Source organism: Gymnoscopelus braueri (genome assembly GCF_963280865.1).
Source record: "Gymnoscopelus braueri genome assembly, chromosome: 8".
In the NCBI taxonomy this organism is placed as follows: domain Eukaryota; kingdom Metazoa; phylum Chordata; class Actinopteri; order Myctophiformes; family Myctophidae; genus Gymnoscopelus; species Gymnoscopelus braueri.
The window spans coordinates 7774613-7798904 of NC_137609.1; the positions used below are offsets into that span (position 1 = coordinate 7774613).

Sequence of the window (24292 nt, forward strand, 5' to 3'; positions counted from 1 at the left end):
AACATGGTCCATGTCAGCTGTCCCACTGTGCATCTCTCCTTTCTAATGACGCTGGCCATGGATCCTGCCCTAACCTGCTTGAGGTTACAGTGAAATTAACACCCTTCCACAGGCTACTTACTACAACACTTTGTCATCTTTTTTTTCCTTTCTAGAAGTAGGTTTGATGCATGGCCACGAGGTTGAGAAATGTTTCCTTTCCCCAGTTTGGTAACTCAGTAAGACATCAAGGTCAATTCAGCATGACATCATTTCATTTGTGATCAGTGTGTGATTCACTGTATAGTGAGTTGATGGTATTTCTTCAGTATACGTCATTTCACTCCTGTTACTATAGGCCTTCTACAGCTTAACCACCTCAACCCTATAAGGTTGACCGGAGTCCCTCAGGGCAATATACTAGGGCAGTGGTTTTCAACCTTTTTCATGCCAAGGACCCCTAAATTGATATACATTTGGCCGCGGACCCCCATCTGAAAATGTTTCATGCCAGGGACCCCCAGAAGAGAAGATTTGTGTTAAAAAAAAAGAATAGAAAACGAAATTCACAAAAACATTCTCACTTTTATCGGTTCTCGCTGCGAGCTTGTAGATCTGCTATTTTTGAATAGCCAACGTATACAATATGGATAAAGGTTTGAAAATGTATTAACACCTTTTGCTGGGGACCCCCTGGAACCCCCTCAAGGACCACTGGTGGTCCCCGGACTGTACTAGGGTATTTTCTGTTTTCTGTTATTCAGGGGAAAGCTTTCGCATAAAAATAGCAGATCGACAAGCTCACAACGCATTGTGAGCTTGTCGATCTGCTATTTCCTGCGAAAGCTTTCCCCACAAAACGGGTGCTGGGGTTTAGGTGGTTAAAATTGGAAGCCCATTCATATAGAACAGTGGCTTGTCCATAAAGTGCTATTTCTCTTTGGCAGAACATTAACTTTAGCACACACAACATTTATGAACCTCAACAGACCCTTGGGCATCAGCTAATACCCACACAAGTCCAGAGCTGTCTATGGCTCATGAGGTAGAGTGCAGGCCATTAGGCTTACAGGAACCAGAAGGGTCACAATTCCATCCCAAGCTCTTCCTGGTTTTAATTGTGTCGAAGTGTCCTTGAGCAAGAAACTGAAGCCCACTGCTTTCTCCCAGTGAGCTGGTACCTTGCATGGTTCCTGTGTGTGTGTGTGTGTGTGTGTGTGTGTGTGTGTGTGTGTGTGTGTGTGTGTGTGTGTGTGTGTGTGTGTGTGTGTGTGTGTGTGTGTGTGTGTGTGTGTGTGTGTGTGTGTGCGCGTGAACGTGTACAAATGGGTGCATATAGACCAAGTTATCACCCATCTATCTATCTATCTATCTATCTATTTATTGCATAAGGGAAAACATATATGTAGTTAAGCAATATACCTGAACCAAATGTTTTAATATTATATATGGTGAGACCAGAACAGGCACTCAAATGTTGATGCTTTTTTCTCAGCTGAGATTTGCAGATTTTCTTGATGGCAATTGTTTGTCTCAATTGATAATTCTTTCTGCGTGTGTGCACACACACACACACACACACACACACACACACACACACACACACACACACACACACACACACACACACACACACACACACACACAGAGAATAAACATCATATCCTCATCATCATGTTCTAGCAAGCCATCAGGTCGATTTCAATTTCAGTCAGTGGTTGCATGGATGGATTGTGTGTGAACAGGTTACAGCATCAGTTCCCAGACCCAGACAGACTGATCCATGCACAGTACTGTAGTGTTGCAGTGGTAGCAGTCAGCCAGGCTAATACTCGCAGGCTCTAGGACCCAGCAGCAGCAGCGCTGCTGTCAGTGCGTTAGGAAGGCAGCGCTGTAGTCTCTCTCTCAGACAAAGAGTGTCGGCAGAGAGACAGACCGCGTGCCTCTGTGTGTGTGTGTGTAGACCCTGCAGCATCTATCTGTCTCCATACTATACACCCACTACCACCAGCCTCCCCACTCCCTTCAGCACACCACTGACACGCAGGTGAGTTACACACACACACACACACACACACACACACACACACACACACACACACACACACACACACACACACACACACACACACACACGGATGATTAACTCATTTGGTTTGATCACCAAATGTATTTTACAGTCAGAAGGATTTCAGCCAGCAGCACCCGCTGTCTGGCACAACCTGGCGATTGTCATTTGTAGTTAATTTAAGAATTTAATGATTGATTTAATGAGCTTTTATTCAGCGTGATGATGTGTGTGGGGCCACTGAGCAAGTGGTCTGTGTGTGTGTGTGTGTGTGTGTGTGTGTGTGTGTGTGTGTGCGTGTGTAGGTGTGCGATCACACCCCATTCTCCTTTTCTTCAATGTTAAACCTGTAAGACCTAATATTCTCTCTAGTCTACAGATGAGACGTATAGTGAAACTTTTGAATGCGGCTTTAAAAGCAGCTCAGAATGGATTGATATGTCTAGACATTAATATAGATGATGCTGAAGCTGTGTCTTTAGAGTGTGTGGGGTCTTCTATACTGTAGATCTCAGTGGGGAGTCTCTCTCTCTCTCTGCCAGCCTGCCACACAGAACAGAACAGAACAGAACAGGACCAACATCACATTATCACACAATGTAACTGCAATGCTGTCTGTCTGATCATGATCATGATGATGATGATGATGCTCAGATGAGCTGGATTTGATATGGAAGAATGTGTCCTTTTCTTTTAAACCTGCTCTGTTAAACATAAAGCATCATGAATGATTATTATGATCCTCATTAATATTATGGTGGTTTGACTAATACTATAGTGGCTATAGCCTATATACAAGTGACTTGTGGCTGTGTGTTAAGGAAAAGCAGTGTACTGTATCACATCACATCCATTCATTCATTCATTCATTGAGAAGAGCATGTACTTTCTTGACTTGAGTCAGTGCATGAGTCGCTGCATGCTGCTACTACTGGAAACGGGGTTCATGATGTCATAGTCTAATGGCAGGACAATGGACTTTGAGACAATGGACCTGTCCTAGATGATGCTGCTGGTGTGTGTGTGTGTGTGTGGTGGGAGGAAGGGTCACTTGTTTGTTAGTTCTGTCTATTAAGGGCAGCAGATGGGATTGAGAGACCTGGTGGTGGGCTTTGTCGGCTGAAGAGAAGAGCGCCCCCCAATTCCACACACGAGTCCCCACCCACCCTATCTGTCCGCCTGTCATAAAATCCCGGTTTAGGGGGGACGGCTGGGGGTGTGGCCGGCCGGGGCAGGGGGGGGGGGGCTGCTTGAAGGCCCACCACCACCACCTCAACTCAACATTTGTGGGTGGTGACAATGTGCTCCTTCTATTTAAATGCCCTCTGTTTGTCTCTGCTGCCTGCTCTGATATGCATCTGTGGAATTCAGCTGGGAGGGATTAGGAATGGTGGAGAGAGAGAGAGAGAGAGAGAGAGGGGTTTGGTCAATATATGATCCTTATTGGACCTTTATGTATTCTGCTGCTCATCATGCATAATTCACAGCCATGAAATTAGTGACAGTGGAGATTATGATTTGATTGAAATTCTTTATTAGCAATAGAATAACCTCTTGAGATGGGTAACATCTCGTTTTTCGAGGGGGTCCTCAAGAGGATCACATGCATGCAGGACTGTTTCATTCCATGGGGTTTTGTGTGTGTGTGTCTGTGTGCGTGTGTGCGTGCGCGTGTGTGAATTTATAAGGTGGTAATGATGGGTCATTTTTTTTTTGTCAAAAACCTATAGCACTGGTGATTGATTCAGAATGAATGAATCTTGTCAGGACTCCTATAAAAGCTGGAATGCAATTATTGCTTTTTAATCACTTTCAAGTTGGCATGCCTATTTTGGGCCTGTCATTATTGGCAAAAGATGTTTAAAACATTTTCCAAAAATGGCAAACATTTTAAAAAAAATAGCGAAAATAGCTGATCTTCAAGCTACAAGCTGTGACGAGTGTGAGCTTGTAGATTGGCTATTCCCGCTTTTTTTCCTCTCATTTCTTTTCCTTAAGTGGATAACAAGCCTGCTCAAATTGAGTCTGTTTAAAGCCCACGTCAACGTATTTAGGCGAGTGTTGCGAGGGAGTTATTGGATTACCACACAACATACGGCCAACAGCTGTTTCTGCTGGGGTTGAGAGTCACAGCTCTTAGCTCTCAGGCCCGTCCTCTGATTCATTTCCCTGCCGCACACCTCATTTCAATATGCTGATGAGTGGAGGAGATAACCACGCAACACTGACTGCATACATACTGCATGATGAGAACACAGGGTTTTAACTTCAAAACAAAGAAACAGGGATTTGAATGAGTCAAAGTAGTCACCAGAGATGCCAGTCACCAGAGATACCTGAGATGAGTTAGATATAGATAATGAGTTCCCAGATGTATCGGGGCCCTTTTGTGTGTGTCCGTGTGTAAACGTGTGTGTGTGTGTGTGTGTGTCTGTGTGTGTGTGTGTGTGTGTGGATCAAAGGTGAAAGGTTTTGTTATGTGGCTTAAGGTGTGGTCACACAGCTAATATGGGATTTAAGAGGAAGTGGGTTTCATTTACTAGTTTCCTCGACCCTGCATAACGTGTAGGTATAGCTTTCCAAATAGCCATGCAGCCAGTTGATTACTACAACAATAGAATCCTGTGGATCTAGGGATCCATATGGGAACGAACGGTGTGGCTCAAATGTGGATCTCCGACTTCCTTTGACCAGCCTGTGATATCAGTCATCTACTGCAGGTGGTTCTCAACCTTTCTCAGGCAGTGACCCCCCAAAATAATGGCATTTGAACTGTGGGGACCCCCCAAATAATCATATTTGAACTGAGTGAGGACCCCCCAAAATAATCATATTTGAACTGGGGACCCCCCACCAACACCACCCCTGACAAGCACTTGGAATGTTGTTGAGGCATTCAATTTAGTTTGACTAGGTTCCACAGATAGATATTGTGAAAATAGCAGATCTACATGCTCACAACGCCTCGCATTGCGAGGCGTTGTGAGCTCGTAGATCTGCTATTTTCAAAATGTTTGCCTCTTTCTTCTATTATTTGACAATTTGGCCAAAGTTTGACCATTTTATAGTATAGTTTGTTGATTACTTATGATGTCTTAAAAGTCCTTAAATTGTCACTTGGGGACCCCCCAAAAATCATGTGGGGACCCCACTGGGGGTCCCGACCCACAGGTTGAGAACCACTGATCTATTGTATGTCATATCTCTGACGTATAGGACCCCATACACAGACCCTCTCTTATACCATCTTGCTAGCCTTTTCCAGAGAGAGCCATGAAATTGACATTTACAACAAGAACGAAGGCCTGTCCAAGGATGACCTAGACTCTAGGTCATCCTTTTTATTCATAATTGAGCAAATATGTCTCTCTAGGTCCTAGAGAGACATATTTGCACTGTAATTTATTTGCTGATAAAACCTTATTTATTTCTGATTAAATGTCCACAGAACACTAGCAACTTGGGCTGTCGCAATAACACATTTAATTGATGACTTAAATATACGAAGACATATTTAATAATTGTATACATGTAAAAATAGAAGAAATAACAGATCTACAAGCTTACAACGCGTCACTTTGTGACGCGTTGCAAGCTTGAACACTAGCAACAAATGTAACCCTACGTTTAGTTTCATGCATGCAAGGCAAGACATGGACCAATTGACTTGCACTGCAGTGCAACAGACACACTCAAATGATTGTCTGCTTAATCATTTAGTCATCTCATTCCCCCAGCTCATGTCTAGTTCTATTCCAATGCAGACCTATTTTTCTATTACATTTCCCCAGTGAGTCATTGTGGTGTCCCTGAAAACGGAGAAGATGACATTAAGAATTGAAGCAGATAAATTTTTATTTTCACCAGAGCATCGTGTTCACCACCACCGGGTGAATGTGATGAACCTCGTGGCAGTTAGAGACGTCTGACTAAGGATTTTCTTCTTACACCACAGAGCTGCATTTCTCTTTGGGTTCAAGCCTTGTAAGGAGAGCTTTCAAAAATATATTATGGGGTTAAGAGGCCTCTTTCGAACGAAATGTTATTGGGAGTTAAGGTGACTGACTCATCATTTGCCCCCTCCTCCCCTTATAGTAACCTTCTTTGAATGTTTGTAGGACATGTCATTGCTTGAGACAAGCCATTAAAGGGATAGTTCACCCCCAAAAAAAGAGACTTGAATTCATGGATATTTTTTTGTTTTTGTCGCATTCCTAAGCCAATAATTGACCAGTGGACAGGTAGGCAGCGGTTCCGGTAGGAGACACAAAGGAGAGTCTTTGTGTCTCCTACCGGAACCGCTGCCGGTCATCAAATTATTGTCTTAGGAATGAGACAAAAAAATATCCATGAATTCAAGTCTCCATGGGGTGATTAATCCATAGAAAAAAGTCATTTTGGGGGTGAACTATCCCTTTAAAACTGCAATCTGCAACTTCTTTTTTTAATGAATAGAATGTTAACCAATCTGTATTGTAGTATGTTAATACAATATATAACTATTACATCTGCAGTGGTTGGAGGAGATCGGCCGATACTCTTCCACTGAGACATTTTTAGACCCAGTATAGACACCTAGTGTACTGGTTGACAAGTAGTACTGTCTGAAGCCCATGAGCTCAATATTTCTGCTGGCCAAGTAAAGTGGGGATGGATGCCTTGGTAGAAATCTGGTCTGTCATCATGTGGGAGACCTCAAGTTCAAATCCAGGGTAGGAGTTGAAAGTTATGGAATTGCATCTTTTAAGAAACACCCTTGTGAATTAAATGACCTGGTTTATTAGGAGTTAAGATCCGGAATGAGCTTTTCGTCTACATTTATGTCCAAAAAAGGCCTTTTACATTAGAACTTTATCTGAATTGTTTAGAGCATGTCATGTACAAGATATTTGATCATTAATCTCCATATCTTCCGTGAGTGGCTTATAACTCAGTACATCTGAGATTGTCTTCTAGTCTAATAAGAATAAATACCAGCTGGGTCCACCCACTCAGACGACGCAATTATCTTCCTATCAAATACAGACGACGCAATTATCTTCATATCAGATTTGCACAGCAGTCTGTCCGGCTCAGAAATGCAGTCAGTGTGTGTGTGTGTGTGGTGTCTGTCTGACATTATAAACCCATTGATTGAACTTTGATTATGTAACATAAAGCTGATCGATAACGACTGCTGTGTGCTGACTCAATTTAAAATGTCATAGAACTTTTCAGGTCGAGGACCTGTTATTATTCTAACAGACCTGGTCCTGGTTCAGGTCCCCGAGGGAGAAGAAGAGACCTGCAAACGGTCTCTGTCGTGGTGGAAACCTCATATGTCCAAAACTGTTACTTTTTCAGGATTCAAATTCTAAAACCATCTAAAGTAGCAGATCTTTAAGTCAACCAAATGGACCCTTATAGATTTTTAACTCTTGAGAGCGTAAAATGAAACCAAATATTTGGTTATTTTACACTCTTTACACTATTATTGTTTAAACACCTGCATTACTTAATTAAAGAATTCTTATTTTGATCAATGTTTGCCTGTTATCTCTCCTATGGTACCAACATCAATACAGCATGGAATTGTGGAAAAAAATCTTTATTCTAATATTTTAAGTTTTATTCTAAGTTTTAGGTCTGAGAGGCAAAATCTCATGAAATGGTGGTTCCGTGGCTCAAAAGCCGAATAAATAATGGACCTTGATATGAAAAAGGTTCAAAACCACTGAAGAAGGGCATCAATTTACGGAAAAAAAGTTACAATATGGAGATAAGAGGTTTCTGGCCGACAGCTACGAAATGTTCCACCACTACCCCTCACTGTCTGGGTCACAGACATGGAGCTAATTGTCACAAGGGACTTAGCACTGTAGTGGATGGATGTGTGAAACAAGAGCCGACAGGAAGAATAATGTTACCATATTTTCAATTGTTGTCACACTTTCCTTTCAAAGCATTGTTAAAGCACCTTACAATATTCTGTTCTTGTTTTGGGGTTTTTTCAGAGCCCCCCGGACCCCAACCCCATCCCGAACCACCACCACCAGCACCACCAGCACCGCCGGCACCATGGAGCTAGACTTTGGACATTTCGACGAGCGAGACAAGTCGTCCCGCACCCCGCGGGGTGGGCGCATGAACGGCCTGCCCAGCCCCACCCACAGCGCCCACTGCAGCTTCTACCGCACGCGCACCCTGCAGGCGCTGACCAACGAGAAGAAGGCCAAGAAGGTGCGCTTCTACCGCAACGGCGACCGCTACTTCAAGGGCATCGTGTACGCCATCGCCGCCGACCGCTTCCGCACCTTCGACGCGCTCCTGGCCGACCTCACACGCTCGCTCTCGGACCACATCAACCTGCCGCAGGGCGTCCGCTTCATCTTCACCATCGACGGCCTACGGAAGATCGGCACCTTGGATGAGCTGGAAGAAGGTGAGCTTTTGTAGTGGCGTGTGGACCGGTGACGCTAGAAAGGTTTAAAGGAGTATTTCACCCCAAAAATGACTTATTTTCTATCAATTACACACCCCACGAAGCATTGAATTCATGGAGATGTTTTTGTCGCATTCCTAAGCCAATAGTTTGATGACCGGCGGAAAGATGCTAAAGTTTCCGGTAGGAGACTCAAATGAGTCACTTTGAGTCCGCCGGTCATCAAATTATTGGCTCAGGAATGCGACAAAAGAAAAAAGAATCTCCATGAATTCAATGCTTCATGGGGTGTGTAATTGATACAAAATAAGTCATTTTTTGGGTGAACTACTACTTTAAACGTTCCGGTAGGAGACACAAAGGAGACTCTTTGCGTCTCCTACGGGAACAGCTGCATCAAATTATTGGCTTAGGAATGAGACAAAAACAAAACAATATCCATGAATTCAAGTCTCCATTGGGTGACTAATCAATGGATAAAAACTCATTTTGGGGGTAAACTATCCCTTTAACAGCTAGCCCCCCCCATGCATTCATCTGAGCCACCTGAGCACCCATTTGCTGGGTGAAGCAATTCAAGTGATATCCCCTTCCCTATGGGGACCACAAAATACCCCCTTTTCTCTAATCTCTTCATAAAATGTCCTGTCTCTTCTAAGGTGTAGTTCAATACAATATGTTTTGAGTTCAGTCAGTTATGCAAGGTTTGGTCTGTTCCATCGTCATTCGTCACTGTTTATTGAGGAGGATTATCATCTAGCCTACACTGACCCAGAGAGGGAGATAAGGTCAGCTCTCATTAAAAGTAGAGTATCCGAAAAGAGACGTACAAGCCAATTGTTTATGACAACAGGGCCTAAAACGTCAATATAATGACCTTTCTTTCCTTTATTTAGAGAGGAGAGTGGACACTAAAAGGGTAAAGAGTTGGAACGACAGGTCTCTGGCCATAATCAAACCTGAGACATTGCAAAAAAAATATTTATCATGAAGATTATTCTTTTGACTTATGTCAGACAGATAGAGTAGAAACCAATAATACATAAATATTCACTGCAAGTGGCCATTTGGCTCAAGGGAATCACATCCCATACAACCACTATCCATTCCAATCAAATTCCATTGTTATAAAAGTTTGCTCCAAATTCACACGATCCATCTTGCTTTAGTCCAAAGCTACAGTACCGGGAACTGACAACCATTGTTGTATTTGGAGGCAAGCAGTCAGCTGGCATCCTTACACCAGCCCAACCACAGCTATGTGGTTGTGTGTATGGATATACGATTGGGCCTAACAGCTGCAAACAAGCAGTCATATCTAACCTTTAAACTGACCAAATGATGACTAGGCTGATAATGATACTTGGCTTCATGACTTGATTCAGCAGCACGCTAGTTTTACTCTATGCCAGGGGACTTCAACGTTTTAAGGCCAAGGACCCCCTAGCTGAGAGAGAGATGAAGCAGGGACCCCCTACTCTATATTGTATAAAATTGTTTCAGATTAAAGTTTTTTTTTTACTTAGTCTGCTATTTTCCCCCTCTACACCTATAGCCTCTTTGCCAAAAATAGCCGATCTACAAGCTCTCAACGCCTCGCAGCACGAGGCGTTGAGAGCTTGTAGATCTGCTGTTTTCGGCTAATGTTCCCCTCAGAAAAGGAATTTTAGGGTTCAAGTGGTTAATGTAAAAAAACTAAATCCTATCACACAAAGATTTGGCGGACCCCCTATAGCAGCTCTGAGGACCCCCTAGGGGTCCCGGACCCCCTGTTGAAGACCCCTGCACTATGCTATGGGGACGATTCATGCTTCTAGGGCTTATGAAGCAATTTTTTTAATCTAGTTTCTTGACAGTCACATGGCACAGTTGTAATAGATGTATGGTCCGTAATCAAACCACCTCAAAGACAGATATCCACTACCATTGCTCTGAAATGTGGCCGTTATGAAAGGTTTTAGAACGCATAGTAAAATACTTCATTCTCAATCAGAGTCTCGCCAGAATCACAAATAATTTAAAGGGATAGTTCACCCCCAAAATGACTTTTTCTATCGATTAGTCACCCCACGGAGACTTGAATTCATGGATATTTGTTTGTGTTTGTCGCATTCCAAAGCCAATCATTTGATGAACGGCAGCGGTTCCGGTAGGAGACACAAAGAGTCTCCTTTGTGTCTCCAACCGGAACCGCTGCCTACCGGTTCAATGGTCATCAAATTATTGGCTTTTTTGCTTGTAGATCTGCTATTTCCTAACGTTTAAAAAAAAAATCACACCCAGTGTGAAGTGGGCGGTGTGGTCATCGCAGTGGTCATCATAGTGATGGAAGCTCACTTCAAAATTTTTTTGATTTTTGGAAGTTCATAATCCTATTTATAGGTTATTAATATCATCATGTGTCTCGCTAGCCAATCACAGTGCTGAATAGAGTCAGCCAATAGAGTCAGCCAATCACAGTACAGGAAAGTGGGCCAAGTGGGCTAATCACAGTGCAGGAAACTAATACTAATGAGGTGTCCCAAGTAACCCCACTTATAGGGGCGGTTACACCGCCCAAAAAGACATATGTTGCTATAATATCAGTGGTTCTCAAACTTTTTTCATGTCAAGGACCACCCAAAATGATAGGTATTTGGCCGCGGACCCCCATATCAAAATATTTTGTGGAAAAAAAATAATATGACTGCATCTGAGTAGTATCAAAATGCCACACTAACACAGACTAAGCGTTTCCTCAGGCCGCAAGGCTGCTGAACAGGCTGCTGAACAAACACAAAAATATCCATGAATTCAAGTCTCCATGGGGTGACTAATCGATAGAAAAAAAGTACTTTTTTGGGTGAACTGGGTGACCATACGTCCTCTTTTACCCGGACATGTCCTCTTTTGAGGTGCTGTCCGGCCTGTCCGGGGGGAGTTTATAAAATCCTTCAAATGTCCGGTGTTTTGGGATTTTCTTTTTTTTTTACACTGAAAGCGCTAAATATGGTCCTTCCGTAACCCTGGTTCCGCAACACGGCTGCTGACAGGCTGCTGGAGGCACACGTGACTCACGTGTGCCTCCAGCAGCCTGTCAGCAGACGTGACCAAACACACACACTCACACACACACTCACTCACTCACACATGGAACAGTGTCGCGCTCAGCGCTTCCTATCATTGCTCCCCGAAAAAGTTACACAGACAGACAGAGGCGGAGAAAATGCCGAAACGCAAATGTAACTTCACGGATGAAATGCGCAAAAAGTACCCGTGTTTTCGTCTGGGTCGTGACAAATGCGAAGCAGAGTGTACTGTTTGCAAAGCAGGAACATATGTCTCCGTGGCAATAACCGAAACATTAAATAACAGGCTACTTCTCTATTTTCTTTTGTTTAATTAACAGGTTTTGAGGCATTTTTTACATTTTTACATTATAGACATGAGAGAGGTTATTTTGAAGAATGGGGTACCGAAACATTAAATAACAGGCTACTTCTCTATTTTCGTTTGTTTAATTAACAGGTTTTGAGGCATTTTTTAAATTTTTACATTATAGACATGAGAGAGGTTATTTTGAAGAATGGCTCCCCCAAAATAATTAAATAACATAACCCTAACCTAACCCTAACCCTAACCTTAAAACCGAAATAAAGTTTAAAAAAAACAGTTACAAAATCCACCCAAAATCCACCAATTTTTGCCCCAAAAAACGGCCAAAACCGCCCAGAACCGCCCCAAAAAACGGCCAAAACCGCCCAGAACCGCCACAAAAAATCGCGCGCGCTTCGCGCGCGCACGGAACGCATGCGTGCATTCGTTGGGTGTCCTCTTTTTGGGCATTCAGAATATGGTCACCCTATAGACTATCCCTTTAACATGTTGCAGATGTCTGGAAAGCTGCGAGTACTTCTTTCTGATTAAATGATACTGTTGTATAGTATTTGATTGGTTGACACGTTGCATGCGGAGGCTTGCCTGGAAGGAAGGATTATACTTGTCTCTTTGTTGACAAGTTTCTATCAGTAAACCTTAATTGCCCCGTCTCTGCAAAACATTCTAGTTCATTATTATTGTAAGGATGTTTACAAACTGCTAATCAGCTAATCAGCTAATCAGACTTTGTAGAACGCTTTGGCTTGAGAATTCTGGAGCAATGCTATATCAGCGCAACATATTAAATGACAAACAACAGAACGTGCTTTTATACTCTGTGGGGAGACAGTGGCCCGGTGTAGTTAATGAAGTTAAAAAAGATAAACCAATTCTTAATGAATCCTAAACAAGGTTTCATCAATTCTATTTGCCCTGTAGATGAAACCTCCTGCTGCCCATGCTACAAATGTTTGCACATGCACTACTGTTTGGCACTTTGGATAAAAGATGTTACTAAATGGCATGTTTTTGTACATGAACAGTAATTGCACGGTCTCATCTGCACTCTTCTATCCCGTGTTAGTAGAGTGCTAGGCCTAATGGAGGCCCCATGGGCCCCCTGTCCATATCTCCACCTGTTCCCTTGTTTGTGCAATGAAATACACTCTAACAAGAACAATTAAGATACAACGGGAACAAATAATTAGTTCGAGATTCTCTTTTTGTAGTTGTGGAACCTAAAGTCTGGTCTTACTTAACCTCTTTGGCAGATCTGGAACAACTGAACCAGGTCTGTGATTCCCTTGTGAAAAGTGAAGGAGCATCCGGCATGTTCTGATTGGTCTGTTGAGATGTCTATCAAAAATCTTAACAGGCAGTTCAAAGATGATGACAACACATTACTGATGATGAGATCTACAAGTGTGGGCTATTGATTCATTGAATATAGTCTGTGATAGGCAGCTCCATATTACACTGTCCCCCCCCTTTTTATCACACTATGCCCTGGGGAATGTAAACACCCACATGTGGGGAGGAAATCCCTTAACAGCACTGGAACTCTTCCTAAGCTAGATTCACTTATCCAAGAAAATTGGGGACATTAGTCCACTAGAAATAGAAATCCTCATTATGTCTGGGTTTAGTTTTTTACCTGGTAACATTCTAGTTTGGTTGCTGGTGTGGATATTTTGTGCCCAGAATAACCGTACGGTTGCTCTTTAATTTGTCCATTTAACTGCCATCCTGAACAATGCTTAATGTGTCCATCACTTAACGTTAGGCTCAAAGCTGCTTTCTGAGCAATCTACCTTTTAATGCTATAGTAGGCCTGTTACACTTTGTATTCTGCTTTCAGAAGCCAAAGCATCCCATCAGGCATTATGGGTTACTCGAGACGGCTGTGAAACCCTAGAGACCGTTTCTCCCACCGGCGCCCAACTAGCTCATGTAACCTAAATTCCCTTGTAGTTCCTGTTGATGTAAACATCTCCTCAATGAGGCAAATGGCTCTCAGGTGTCAAACAAATTGTTGAATGGCTTATCGTTTTCTCCTTGGAGACACTCGGGCCTGACGTCTGTATCGTCTCTGTCGTGTGGGAAGAGTGAGCAGATCTACAAGGTCTGCAAGGTCTACAAGTTTCGACCTTGTAGATCTGCTACTTTTGATGCTTTTGTGTGACGCTGTAGTATGATCAAGTACAGTAGGTCGTTCATTTACGGGGAAAAAACACAAGAAAGTTTCTTTCTGCACGACAGCAACGCTATCTTTTTACCGTCTGGTCTCTGAAGAGACAGAGCACTAGTCAACATATTCTCGACATCTTTTCGATCATTGGCTGTCCTTTAAGCCAATGGGGAGACATCCCATACTCTGAACGGCGGTCTCGTCCTCCCATGCTATGGTATCATAACAGATTCTGTGAGAGAAATAAGCAACCAGGTCTATGAAAACAAGCCGCGCATACACGGAACACACACACACACACACACACACACACACACACACACACACACACGGTCACAGAGAGAAAAAAGATTGAATGGGGGCAAAACAAAGCATGCAGCTAGCTGGTATACATGACGTGTAATGTCTTATTTTTTACATCTCAGGAGAGAGCTACGTCTGCGCATCGGAGAACCTCTTCAAGAAGGTCGACTACACGAAGAACGTGAACCCCAACTGGTCCGTGAACGTCAAGGCCTCGGCCAACCAGAAGACCATGCAGTCGCTGGCGGCCAAGGCCGCCGCCGGCGCCAACGAGGCCAACGGCGGCACCAAGGACTTCGTGCGGCCCAAGCTGGTGACGGTGATGCGCAGCGGCGTGAAGCCGCGCAAGGCGGTGCGCGTGCTGCTCAACAAGAAGACGGCGCACTCCTTCGAGCAGGTGCTCACCGACATCACGGAGGCCATCAAGCTGGAGAGCGGCGTGGTCAAGAAGATCTACACACTGGACGGGAAGCAGGTAAGGTCTTCCTTCCTCACAACTTTACACCGAGTAGAAACGGAGTGGGTGGCGTTCTTTTTGTGTGCAAGCTTTGTGAAACTGTAGTTACATTGTTAAAGAAAGAATAACATTCAAAAAGAGTTTGAAAAAGGAAGAAAAATGGTACTGAGGTGTTTACCGTACATAGTCAAGTATGTGCTTATCAAATATACATAAAAGTGTATGAGAATATCAGTGGTTTTCAACCTTTTTCATATCAAGGTCCATTATTTATTCGGTATTTGAGCCACGGACCACCATTTGATGAGATTTAGACTCTCAGACACAAAACTTTGAATATTTTGTTATTGTTGGATAAGATTTTGTCCACAATTCCATCCATGCTGTATTGATGTTGGTACCATAGGAGAGATGACAGGCAAACGTTGATCAAAATAACAATTCTTTAATTAAGTAATGCAGATGTTTTACAATAATTTAATGTCAAATTTAATCAAACATAACATTTTATGTCATTTCAATGTAAAATGAAAATGGACCCTTATGGTCCATTTGATTTCATTGATTTCATTTTACGCTCTCAAGAGTTAATGATCTAAAAGGGTCCATTTGGTTACCAACTCTCCATCATTTAGCTGGGGACCACCTGGAGCCCCCTCAAGGACCACTGGTGGTCCCCGGATCACTGGTTGAGAACCACTGGTGTATATATCGTCAATGTAAGGCCAGAAAGGTCAGTGTACTTGGGGTGCAAAATGGTGCATGGAAAGACCAGAAAGAACACATTATAAATGACCTGCTGCATCAAAGTGCAGCAGGTACGTACCGGTATACAGTAAACTATATGGATGAATATGTACAGACGTATGCAGCAGTGTTGAGCGCCTGTTCAGCAGCCTTGCGGCCTGACTCAGGAAACGCTTAGTCTGTGTTAGTGTGGCATTTTGATACTACTCAGATGCAGTCATATTAGTTTTTTTCCACAAAATATTTTGAGATGGGGGTCCACGGCCAAATACATATCATTTTGGGTGATCCTTGACATGAGAAAAGTTTGAGAACCACTGATATTATAGTAACATACGTTATGAAGGAAATTGTAGATCTACAAGCTCCTATGAGCTTGTATATCTGCTATTTTTGTACAGGCGTGTGCAGCAGTTTTGAGCGCCTGTTCAGCAGCCTTGCGGCCTGACTCAGGAAACTAAAACTAACAATGCCACACTGTTAGTGTGGCATTTTGATACTACTCGGATGCCGTCACATTTGTTTTTTTCCACTGACCGCAAAAAAACTTTATCCAGCAGCTCATTTGTGTCATATTCAAATAGAAGACTTCAATGTCGTAGTGCGTGTAACACAGGCTTTTGCGTAGCACACTGGCCATTTTCATGATGTCTATACAAAGGCCCTCTGTCTGTTCCGGGGGAAAACACAACTAAAGGACACGCAGGACCAAAGCCACATAATAATAAGCTCTGTGGGAAGCAACCCGCACAATTCCACATTCATACCATCCACCTACACACACACTCTGCTATCAGGATCAAAGCTAAGCTCTCTACATGCTTACAATGGCAATATACAGTACAGCACATACAGTATACTATATATACTATATATATATATATATATATATTATATATATATATATATATATATATATATATATATATATATATATATATATATATATATATATGAGCGAGAGAGAGAGAGAGAGAGAGAGAGAGAGAGAGAGAGAGAGAGAGAGAGAGAGAGAGAGAGAGAGAGAGAGAGAGAGAGAGAGAGAGAGAGAGAGAGAGAGAGAGAGAGAGAGAGAGAGAGAGAGAGAGAGAGAGAGAGAGAGAGAGAGAGAGAGAGAGAGAGAGAGAGAGAGAGAGAGAGAGAGAGAGAGAGAGAGAGAGAGAGAGAGAGAGAGAGAGACGATGACTGACTGACACAATGACTGACTGACTGACACAATGACTGACTGACTGACACAATGACTGACTGACTGACACAATGACTGACTGACTGACACAATGACTGACTGACTGACTGACACAATGACTGACTGACACAGACAGACAGACAGACAAACAGACAGAAGTCCTGTGTGTCCTGTGTGTGTTGACTCTTGAGAAAACGGACCCTCCGGTTCAATTTGTATGCAATCAGAGCTAAAGCGTCCCTGAGGAGATGTAGCTGTGTAGTAAGTACAATCCACTGCTGTGACCTGCCTGTAAGTAAGGACCGTCATTGTCCGGTCAGTGTCTTTCTCAGGGCTTTAGGGTCCTCTCTGGCGTGTCACACCCTGCTCTCCTGTCACTCAGTGTATTGTCTGTTTGAGTGACTTTTCTAGGTCGCTTCGCCGGTCATTGTTGTGATGGATGTTCTGTTTTGTAAAAAAAACTCCATAGTGTTTAGAACGTATCGTCGCCCGCCCCCCCGCCCGCTATAGTTGTCAGGGGTGGAAAAAGTACTCGGTATTCACATTTTAAATTAAAAATGTACTTGAGTAAAAGTTCAAAAGTATTGGCATCAAAATATACTTAGAGTATCAAAAGTAAAAGTATTCATTATGCTGAATTTAAAGTTTTCAAATGTATAAATATCTTTTGAAAATAGCAGATTTTCAAATCATTGTAGTGGAGTTAAAGTACAATATTTGCCTCTGAGATGTAGTGGAGTAAAAGTAAAAGTACTGGAAATTAAAAAAATAAAAAATAAAAAATACTCGAAATACTCGAGTAATGTACAAATTCCTCAAAATTACAGTACAGTACTTAAGTAAATGTACTCAGTTACTTTCCACCACTGATAGTAGTTGTGCAATAAGTTGGACGGGCTCTGATGTTTCACCCTCTTTAGATCGCTGCACCTCGGTTCCCCTGTTGTTCAGAAAATGCTTTCGTTTTCCCTTTCAAACCTGACGTCCCTATTTTAGGCCGAATGTCACTATAGGCGAAGATTGTCACACAAAGGCTATTCACACTGGCACTCCAAGTCAGATTTTTGGCCTTTCCAGATTGTAATCAGATAATTTTTTTATCAAGTCTGAACAGCAAAAAAACTGATTTTTATGTAGATTTGAACACATTCCTTTAGCCTTGTTCAGACGGCATAAAACTAATCTGACTCCAATCTGAATGGGAATTCAGATCTGGGCCGGATTTGGGCTGCCAGTCTGAACAAGCTTAGGCACTTTTTTTGAGCGAAAACAGCATATCTGTAAACGGGGTGACCCGATAGCTGAGTGATTAGGGCGCGTACCCCGTGGGTTCTCAACGCCCGACAGCGAGTCCCTGGTTCATTTGTCAACCGGCCTGACCATTTGCTATACGTGTCTCTCCCCTGCTCTTTGTCTACAGTTGTCTACTGTTCTTGTCACAGTCTCTGTACTGTCTCTAACGGAAATAAAGCATGATAATGACAAAGAAAATCAGATCTACAAGCTCGGAACGTGTCACATTGTGACACGTTCTGAGCGCGTTGATCTGCTTCTCTTTGTGAGCATGTAGGTCGGCTATTTTCCACTATCAGTTGTAGGATACAGTATATATACTGTAGGGGCTTACTGTAAGTTGTTCAGATATAATATGCTAGGCTCAGGTTCCCTCCTGCGCTGTGTGATTCCCTACTCCCCCTCTCAGAAGGTGAAGCTGTAGTGAGGTTGTAGACTGCCTAATCTGCTGTTTTTGAAAAAGAGCTGGCCTCATTTCATTAACACGGGGGAGTCCCCCCGTATACTCCCCGAAGGTCAATCGACCCGTGGAGAGAGGGAGCACGCTGACCCCCGACCATAATAACGCTGTGACTGTGATGTCTAGACAACCGTTGTTGTGACACCTGGTTGTCGCTGGAAGCAGAGCAGCGTGTTAATCGACGTGTTAATTTTGTTTAAAACACACACATTTCTTTGTCAAGCCGCCCGGTACACAAAAAAGGGTAAAACAAAAAATGTCCTTATGTGCAACCTTGACCACTCCCTGGTGTGCTGGGTCCAGTGTTCCATAGGCTGTTTTTAACCCATTAATACCCGGGAACGCATACTGTGTCATTTTGAGATTTCTTTGGCTATTCAAAAATAGCAGATCTACAAGCTCATAGCGCGGCACCGAGTGCCGCACTATGAGCTTGTAGATCTGCTATTTTTGACAAAAAATTTTGTGCAAATCTTTGAATATATATATATTTTTAAAGCGAACATTTGTAACTCAGATCTTTGCTTCTAAGGGTCCCTGGAACAAAATATTTTACAAATGGTCGCTTGAAAAATCTAGAAGCTCATAGCCGCGCTATGAGCTTGTAGATCTGCTATTTTTGAATAGCCAAAGAAAATGACACAGATGTGTTCCCGGTCTAAATGGGTTAAACCATACAGAATTCAGGACACAGGAGTCCCTGTGAGGAGCCACACTGCGGAGGGAATGGAGCCACATGTGTGGAGGGAAGGAAACCCTTTGTTGCATCATGTAGGCTATACCAGGGTTTCCTTGTTTATTGCGTGGATTCCCAAATAATTGGTAAGCCACTGAGACTTGATTGATAAAATAACATTGATATGAAAAAACATTATGTAAAAAAAAAAACAAATCATGGTATTTTTTTCTTTAACCCAATAAATCCGGGAACGCATGTGTTATTTTCGTGCAAATCTTTGAATAAATATGTTTTTTAAAGCGAACATTTTTAACTAAAATCTTTGCTTCTGGGATTCTACAAATGTCTTCTAAATCCTAACAAACTTTTTTACTTATACTAGCTCCATTAATCCAAGCTGTGACACAATCGATTGATTGATCATTAAAATAAACATGGGGGCGCCGATGTCCGAGTGGTTGGGGGCGCGTACCGCTGTGGGCTCTGGTGGTGCCTGACAGCGAGTCCAGCGGGTTCGATTCCCGAGACCTTTGCTGCATATGTCACTCCCCCGACTCTGTCTCCCTGTTTCCTGTCTTGTTTTCCTGTCTTTCCTCTCTTCACTGTGGACTATATCAATAAAGCCCAAAAGATATCATTAAATAAATAAATAAAGATGCTCTGAAAATGTGCTGAAGGCCCACCCTTCGAGATGTTGAAGTGGGCCCTGATCCAAAAAAGGTTGTGAACCCACTGGCCTATATGTTTTCATCATAGTCTGTAATTATGCAGTAATTATCAGCAATATACAGACTTACAGTGAGCTTTTACAGTACATGAAATGTACCTCCGCACTGCACAATGATTAATGAGGTCTGTTTTACTGTAACATGAATAGTACACTCACAAGGAGGCATTTCTCTGTTTCATGTACATTACAATTAATCACTTTTAACCGTATTTTGGGCATGTCATTATACATAAAATATTTAATAAAGAATATACAAGCTGAAATCACATCGCAATGCGCTGGGCTGTGAGCTTGTAGATCAGCTACTTTCGCTATGCGTGGCTCGACAAAGTAATGTATACGGCTCAAGTGGTTGATGGTAATGTAAGCAGAGCACGGCACTGATTTCAGCGAGAGGCAGAACTGGCCCTTTTTTTGTGTCCATAAATGGCATTTGTGGAAGTCACGATCACATTATCAATGGGGTCAGATAACAGTGGTGTTCGCGGGAGGCTGCGAGAGGCTGCTAATGACTCTGGCCCACTTATGGCTTAGTGGGCGCATGTGCAAAGACTGCGTGTGTCCCCCTCCTTGTAAATTGCTCGCAAGATCGGCCAAAACGAAAGCCATCAACCGATCAGCGCGAGGGATGCTTGACTGCTTTAAGGTCAATCCTCTGGCACTGACAGGAGCGTTTATCCATGTCTGCATCACAGTGATGTCCAGACTCACTGTGGCTTCACACACACACACACACACACACACACACACACACACACACACACACACACACACACACACACACACACACACACACACACACACACACACACACACACACACACACACACACACACACACACACACACAACTCATTTGGGTAGAGAGGATTACTTCAAGAGCCTGAGTTTTCCTCTTCGGAGGCAAAACACTTAGGCTAGTAGACATGAACTAAAAGGAACCCTAGCTTCCCTATTCTGGGCCAAACATTCGGCCATATATTTGGTATAGAGGGGGGAAAAGGAGGGGGCCTAGTATAGATCCCTGGGGGATTATGATCGACAACAAAGTATATGGGGTTTAAGTGGTAAACACAGCTTTAAAGTTAATGGTTGAAAATGGTTAATTCAGCCCATTTCACGCCCCCCAAAATTGAACTTTTAAACTGCTGTACGGAATTTATTTTAATCCATAAAACATTATTTTAACCCATCTGTATGGTAGAGTGTGTTAATACAATATAACTAGTACATCTGTATGGTAGAATAGATTATTTCAATATAACTAGTACATGTTTAGTGGTTGGAGGTGGCCTCGCCCCACTCTTCCATTGAGACATTTACACCCTGGTGTCGGGTAGGACACCTACTGGTTGACAAGTAGTACTGCCTGAAGCTCATGCAGGATGCGCAATATCTTCCCTGACCAAGCGAGCATTATTGCCTCTTGGCTGAGTTGGTCGATATTAGATCTCTCACACGGGACACCGCCAGGCTACAAATCCCTGAAGTGACATTAAAGTTACACATTTCAGCTTGTCAAAGAAGTACAATCCCCTTTTCTCTCCTTATTTATTTATTTATTTATTTATTTTGTTCACGTGATAACCAGAAGACCAAACAACTGCGACTGACTGCAGTGATACTGTATAGCCATGCAGGCAGCTGCAGGGTGGAGCAAACACCAGAAACATGTGTGCATGTGAGAGTCTACAGCTGTTGCTCAGTCCTAACCTCTTTGATATGGTGAACGTGCTCTAGTCATGTGGGGATCCATCTGATTAATATCAATTATGACATAAAGACCGGGGGCCTGGGGGTGGGGGTGGTTGGGGGTAAATATCTTTGTCAATTTTCCAAATATTTTGTGGCTAAGCGATTGAAGGGGACGCATACTGTGTTCGTTCCTTGAAGCCCTCGTGTTTTATTAACATGGTTGCTAAAAGGAACCCATGCATGTCTCCTCCTCCAGTTCCTCGTGAGGACGAGAGAGCAGCGGCACTCAAAAGATGAAATGAATCTTAATGGCCGGTCCCTGGGGTCTGCGACGGCTGCCCCGGGTCCTTTACTGTCTGTCTGTCTGTCTGTCTTTTACACACAAACACTTGTTAGGATTTCAACGTTTATCCTGCTTTTTGTGTGTGTGGGGGAAATGGTTTCTTAGGTACAGATCGATAATGCACCGCACCGTGTAGAGGATCACGTAGAGCCAGACTCGTTTCCATTTCCATTTTCATATTTTTGGGTATTCAAATGAATGGGTGAGTGGATGAGTGCTTGGTGGTTTGAGCCTCAGATCTGCTTTCAGTGATGGCATCCTACTCTCCCCACTGTCACACACACACACACACACACACACACACACACGCACACGCACACACACACAAAGTAGCGTTGGCGGTTGCTTGCCATACATTTTTAATGACAATTTCCTTTCCCCGAAGTGCTTTCTAATAATCAGCAGCATATGGTGTCCATCCCTGCCAGCGCGTATTGTTTCTGGGCATATCATCTAGTGTAAATATGTGCATAGATCATTTGAAGGCAATAGTTCATTCCCAATATATCCCCACAGGTGAACCACAAGCTCTGAACGCTTCGCGATGTGACAACTTTAACCGTGACGTCTATATTTTGGGCATGTCATTACAGTTGAAACATTTTTCCAACATTATCCAAATGTTTCCAAATGTTCCCAACATTTTTCGTAGTTTTCTATATTTTTCCAAAATGTTCATTTTTTTTTTAAATATACGATGCACAAGCTCACAAAGAGTCACATTGCGTTGTGATAGGGCTCAGGCGGTTCATTCCTGTACTGTCTTATACAGTAGGTCCATCACTCTCAATGCATCAATCGATTGTGTCATCGTAGACAAGTGTCACTGATGACACGTGATGTACGGTAGAGTAGCTCTGGTGTGTGTGTGTGTGTGTGTGTGTGTGTGTGTGTGTGTGTGTGTGTATGTGTGCGTGTGTGGGTGTGGGTGTGGGTGTGTGTGTGCGTGCATGTGTGGGTGTGTCTGAGAAAGAGAGAAAGAGAGAGAGAGAGAGAGAGAGGCAGAAATGCTTGCATGCGTTATGGGGGGGGTCTGTCTCTTTGTGTGTGCTGGGGCGGGGGTCTGCAGTGCCATGCAGCTGCTGCGTTGCACGGTGGAGGTGATATTGATGCAGTGGACCCCGCCCCTCCATGATTCTACCCCCCCCCCCTCCTATAAAACCCATTCCACTGCCATCACTACGGCTGCTGCTGCTGGGAGTGGTTGCTAGGAAACCACATCCCTGGCAACAAAGAGAAGCCCAGCTGGTGTGGACCGGTCTGTCAGTCAACACTGTGTGTGTGTGTGTGTGTGTGTGTGTGTGTGTGTGTGTGTGTGTGTGTGTGCAACACCAACGTGTGTGTGTGTGTGTGTGTGTGTGTGTGTGTGTGTGTGTGTGTGTGTGTGTGTACGTACATGCACGTACAGACGTGTGTGCATGCAGTCAACACGTACTGTGCCGAGGTTTGTGTGTGTGAAAGAGTTCACCGTCTACGTGAGCATGTGCTTGCAAATCACCTTGCACACACGTGTGTGTGTGTGTGGATGATATGTGTGGATATGACAGTTAAAGTCTGTTAAATCAACCCTGGATTTTGTAGTTTGTGTATGTGCGTGCATGCGCGCGTGCGTGCGTGTGTGTGTGTGAAAGCAGGAGACATGATGATGGGGTAGATAGTAGGTGACACTTCAGTGAATTAAAAAGATAAAACACCTTGTTTCAGACGATCATCCCCCCGTTCCCATTATATTTTTTGTCAGAGAGTGTCGGAGGAGAGAAAGACAAATGACGCCCATTTTCTCCTCAAAATGCTGGTTGCTTTTCATCCCAGCGGAGAAGGGTGGGGTACGTGGGGCGGATTCAAGAGGCAAAACGACTCCAAATTACGGTCATTTTATAGTCACCGAGGGGAGGGTGTTAATTATTCCTTGTGTGTAAAACATGAGACAATTTGAGTGGATTGCTGCAAAATGGTACGCTGGAGGTGAGGGAGTTTAGTTAATCAACCAGCAGCCATTTTGTGTTCATTGCTTTTGATAAAGGTGACTGTGTGCAGGGGAATGTACTGTACATATATATATATAAATATATACTGTATCACAAGTAAGCTTATCTCCCTAATGATGTTGATTGGGAAAGTCTTGGATTGATAGCTGGCAAAATGTGTAGAGGTTTAATCCATTATGACCGGCAGATCTACAAGCTCACAGCGTGGCACCGAATGCTATGAGCTTGTAGATCTGCTATTTTAGAAAAATCGTGAAAATGTGTGCAAATCTTTGAATATATATATATATTTTTTAACATTTGTAACTCAAATCTTTGCTTCTGCAGGGGGTCCCTGGAACAAAATATTTTAAGATGGGGGTCCGCGGCCAAATACATAATATTTTGGGTGGTCCATGA

At 43.2% G+C, this 24292-nt stretch overlaps 1 protein-coding gene across 2 annotated transcripts in view; it reads left to right on the forward strand.

The window, feature by feature from the left end:
- The first annotated feature begins 1905 nt into the window (after positions 1-1905).
- LOC308089892 (neuronal migration protein doublecortin-like) overlaps positions 1906-24292 on the forward strand; it is a 59906-nt gene continuing 37519 nt past the window's right edge. For both annotated transcript variants that reach the window (XM_080434844.1, XM_080434845.1), the window contains exons 1-3: positions 1906-2026; positions 8041-8468; positions 14439-14791. In XM_080434844.1, coding sequence (XP_080290970.1) covers positions 8105-8468; positions 14439-14791 — 717 coding nt within the window. In that variant the 5' untranslated portion in view covers positions 1906-2026; positions 8041-8104. The remainder of the gene's footprint in view (positions 2027-8040; positions 8469-14438; positions 14792-24292) is intronic.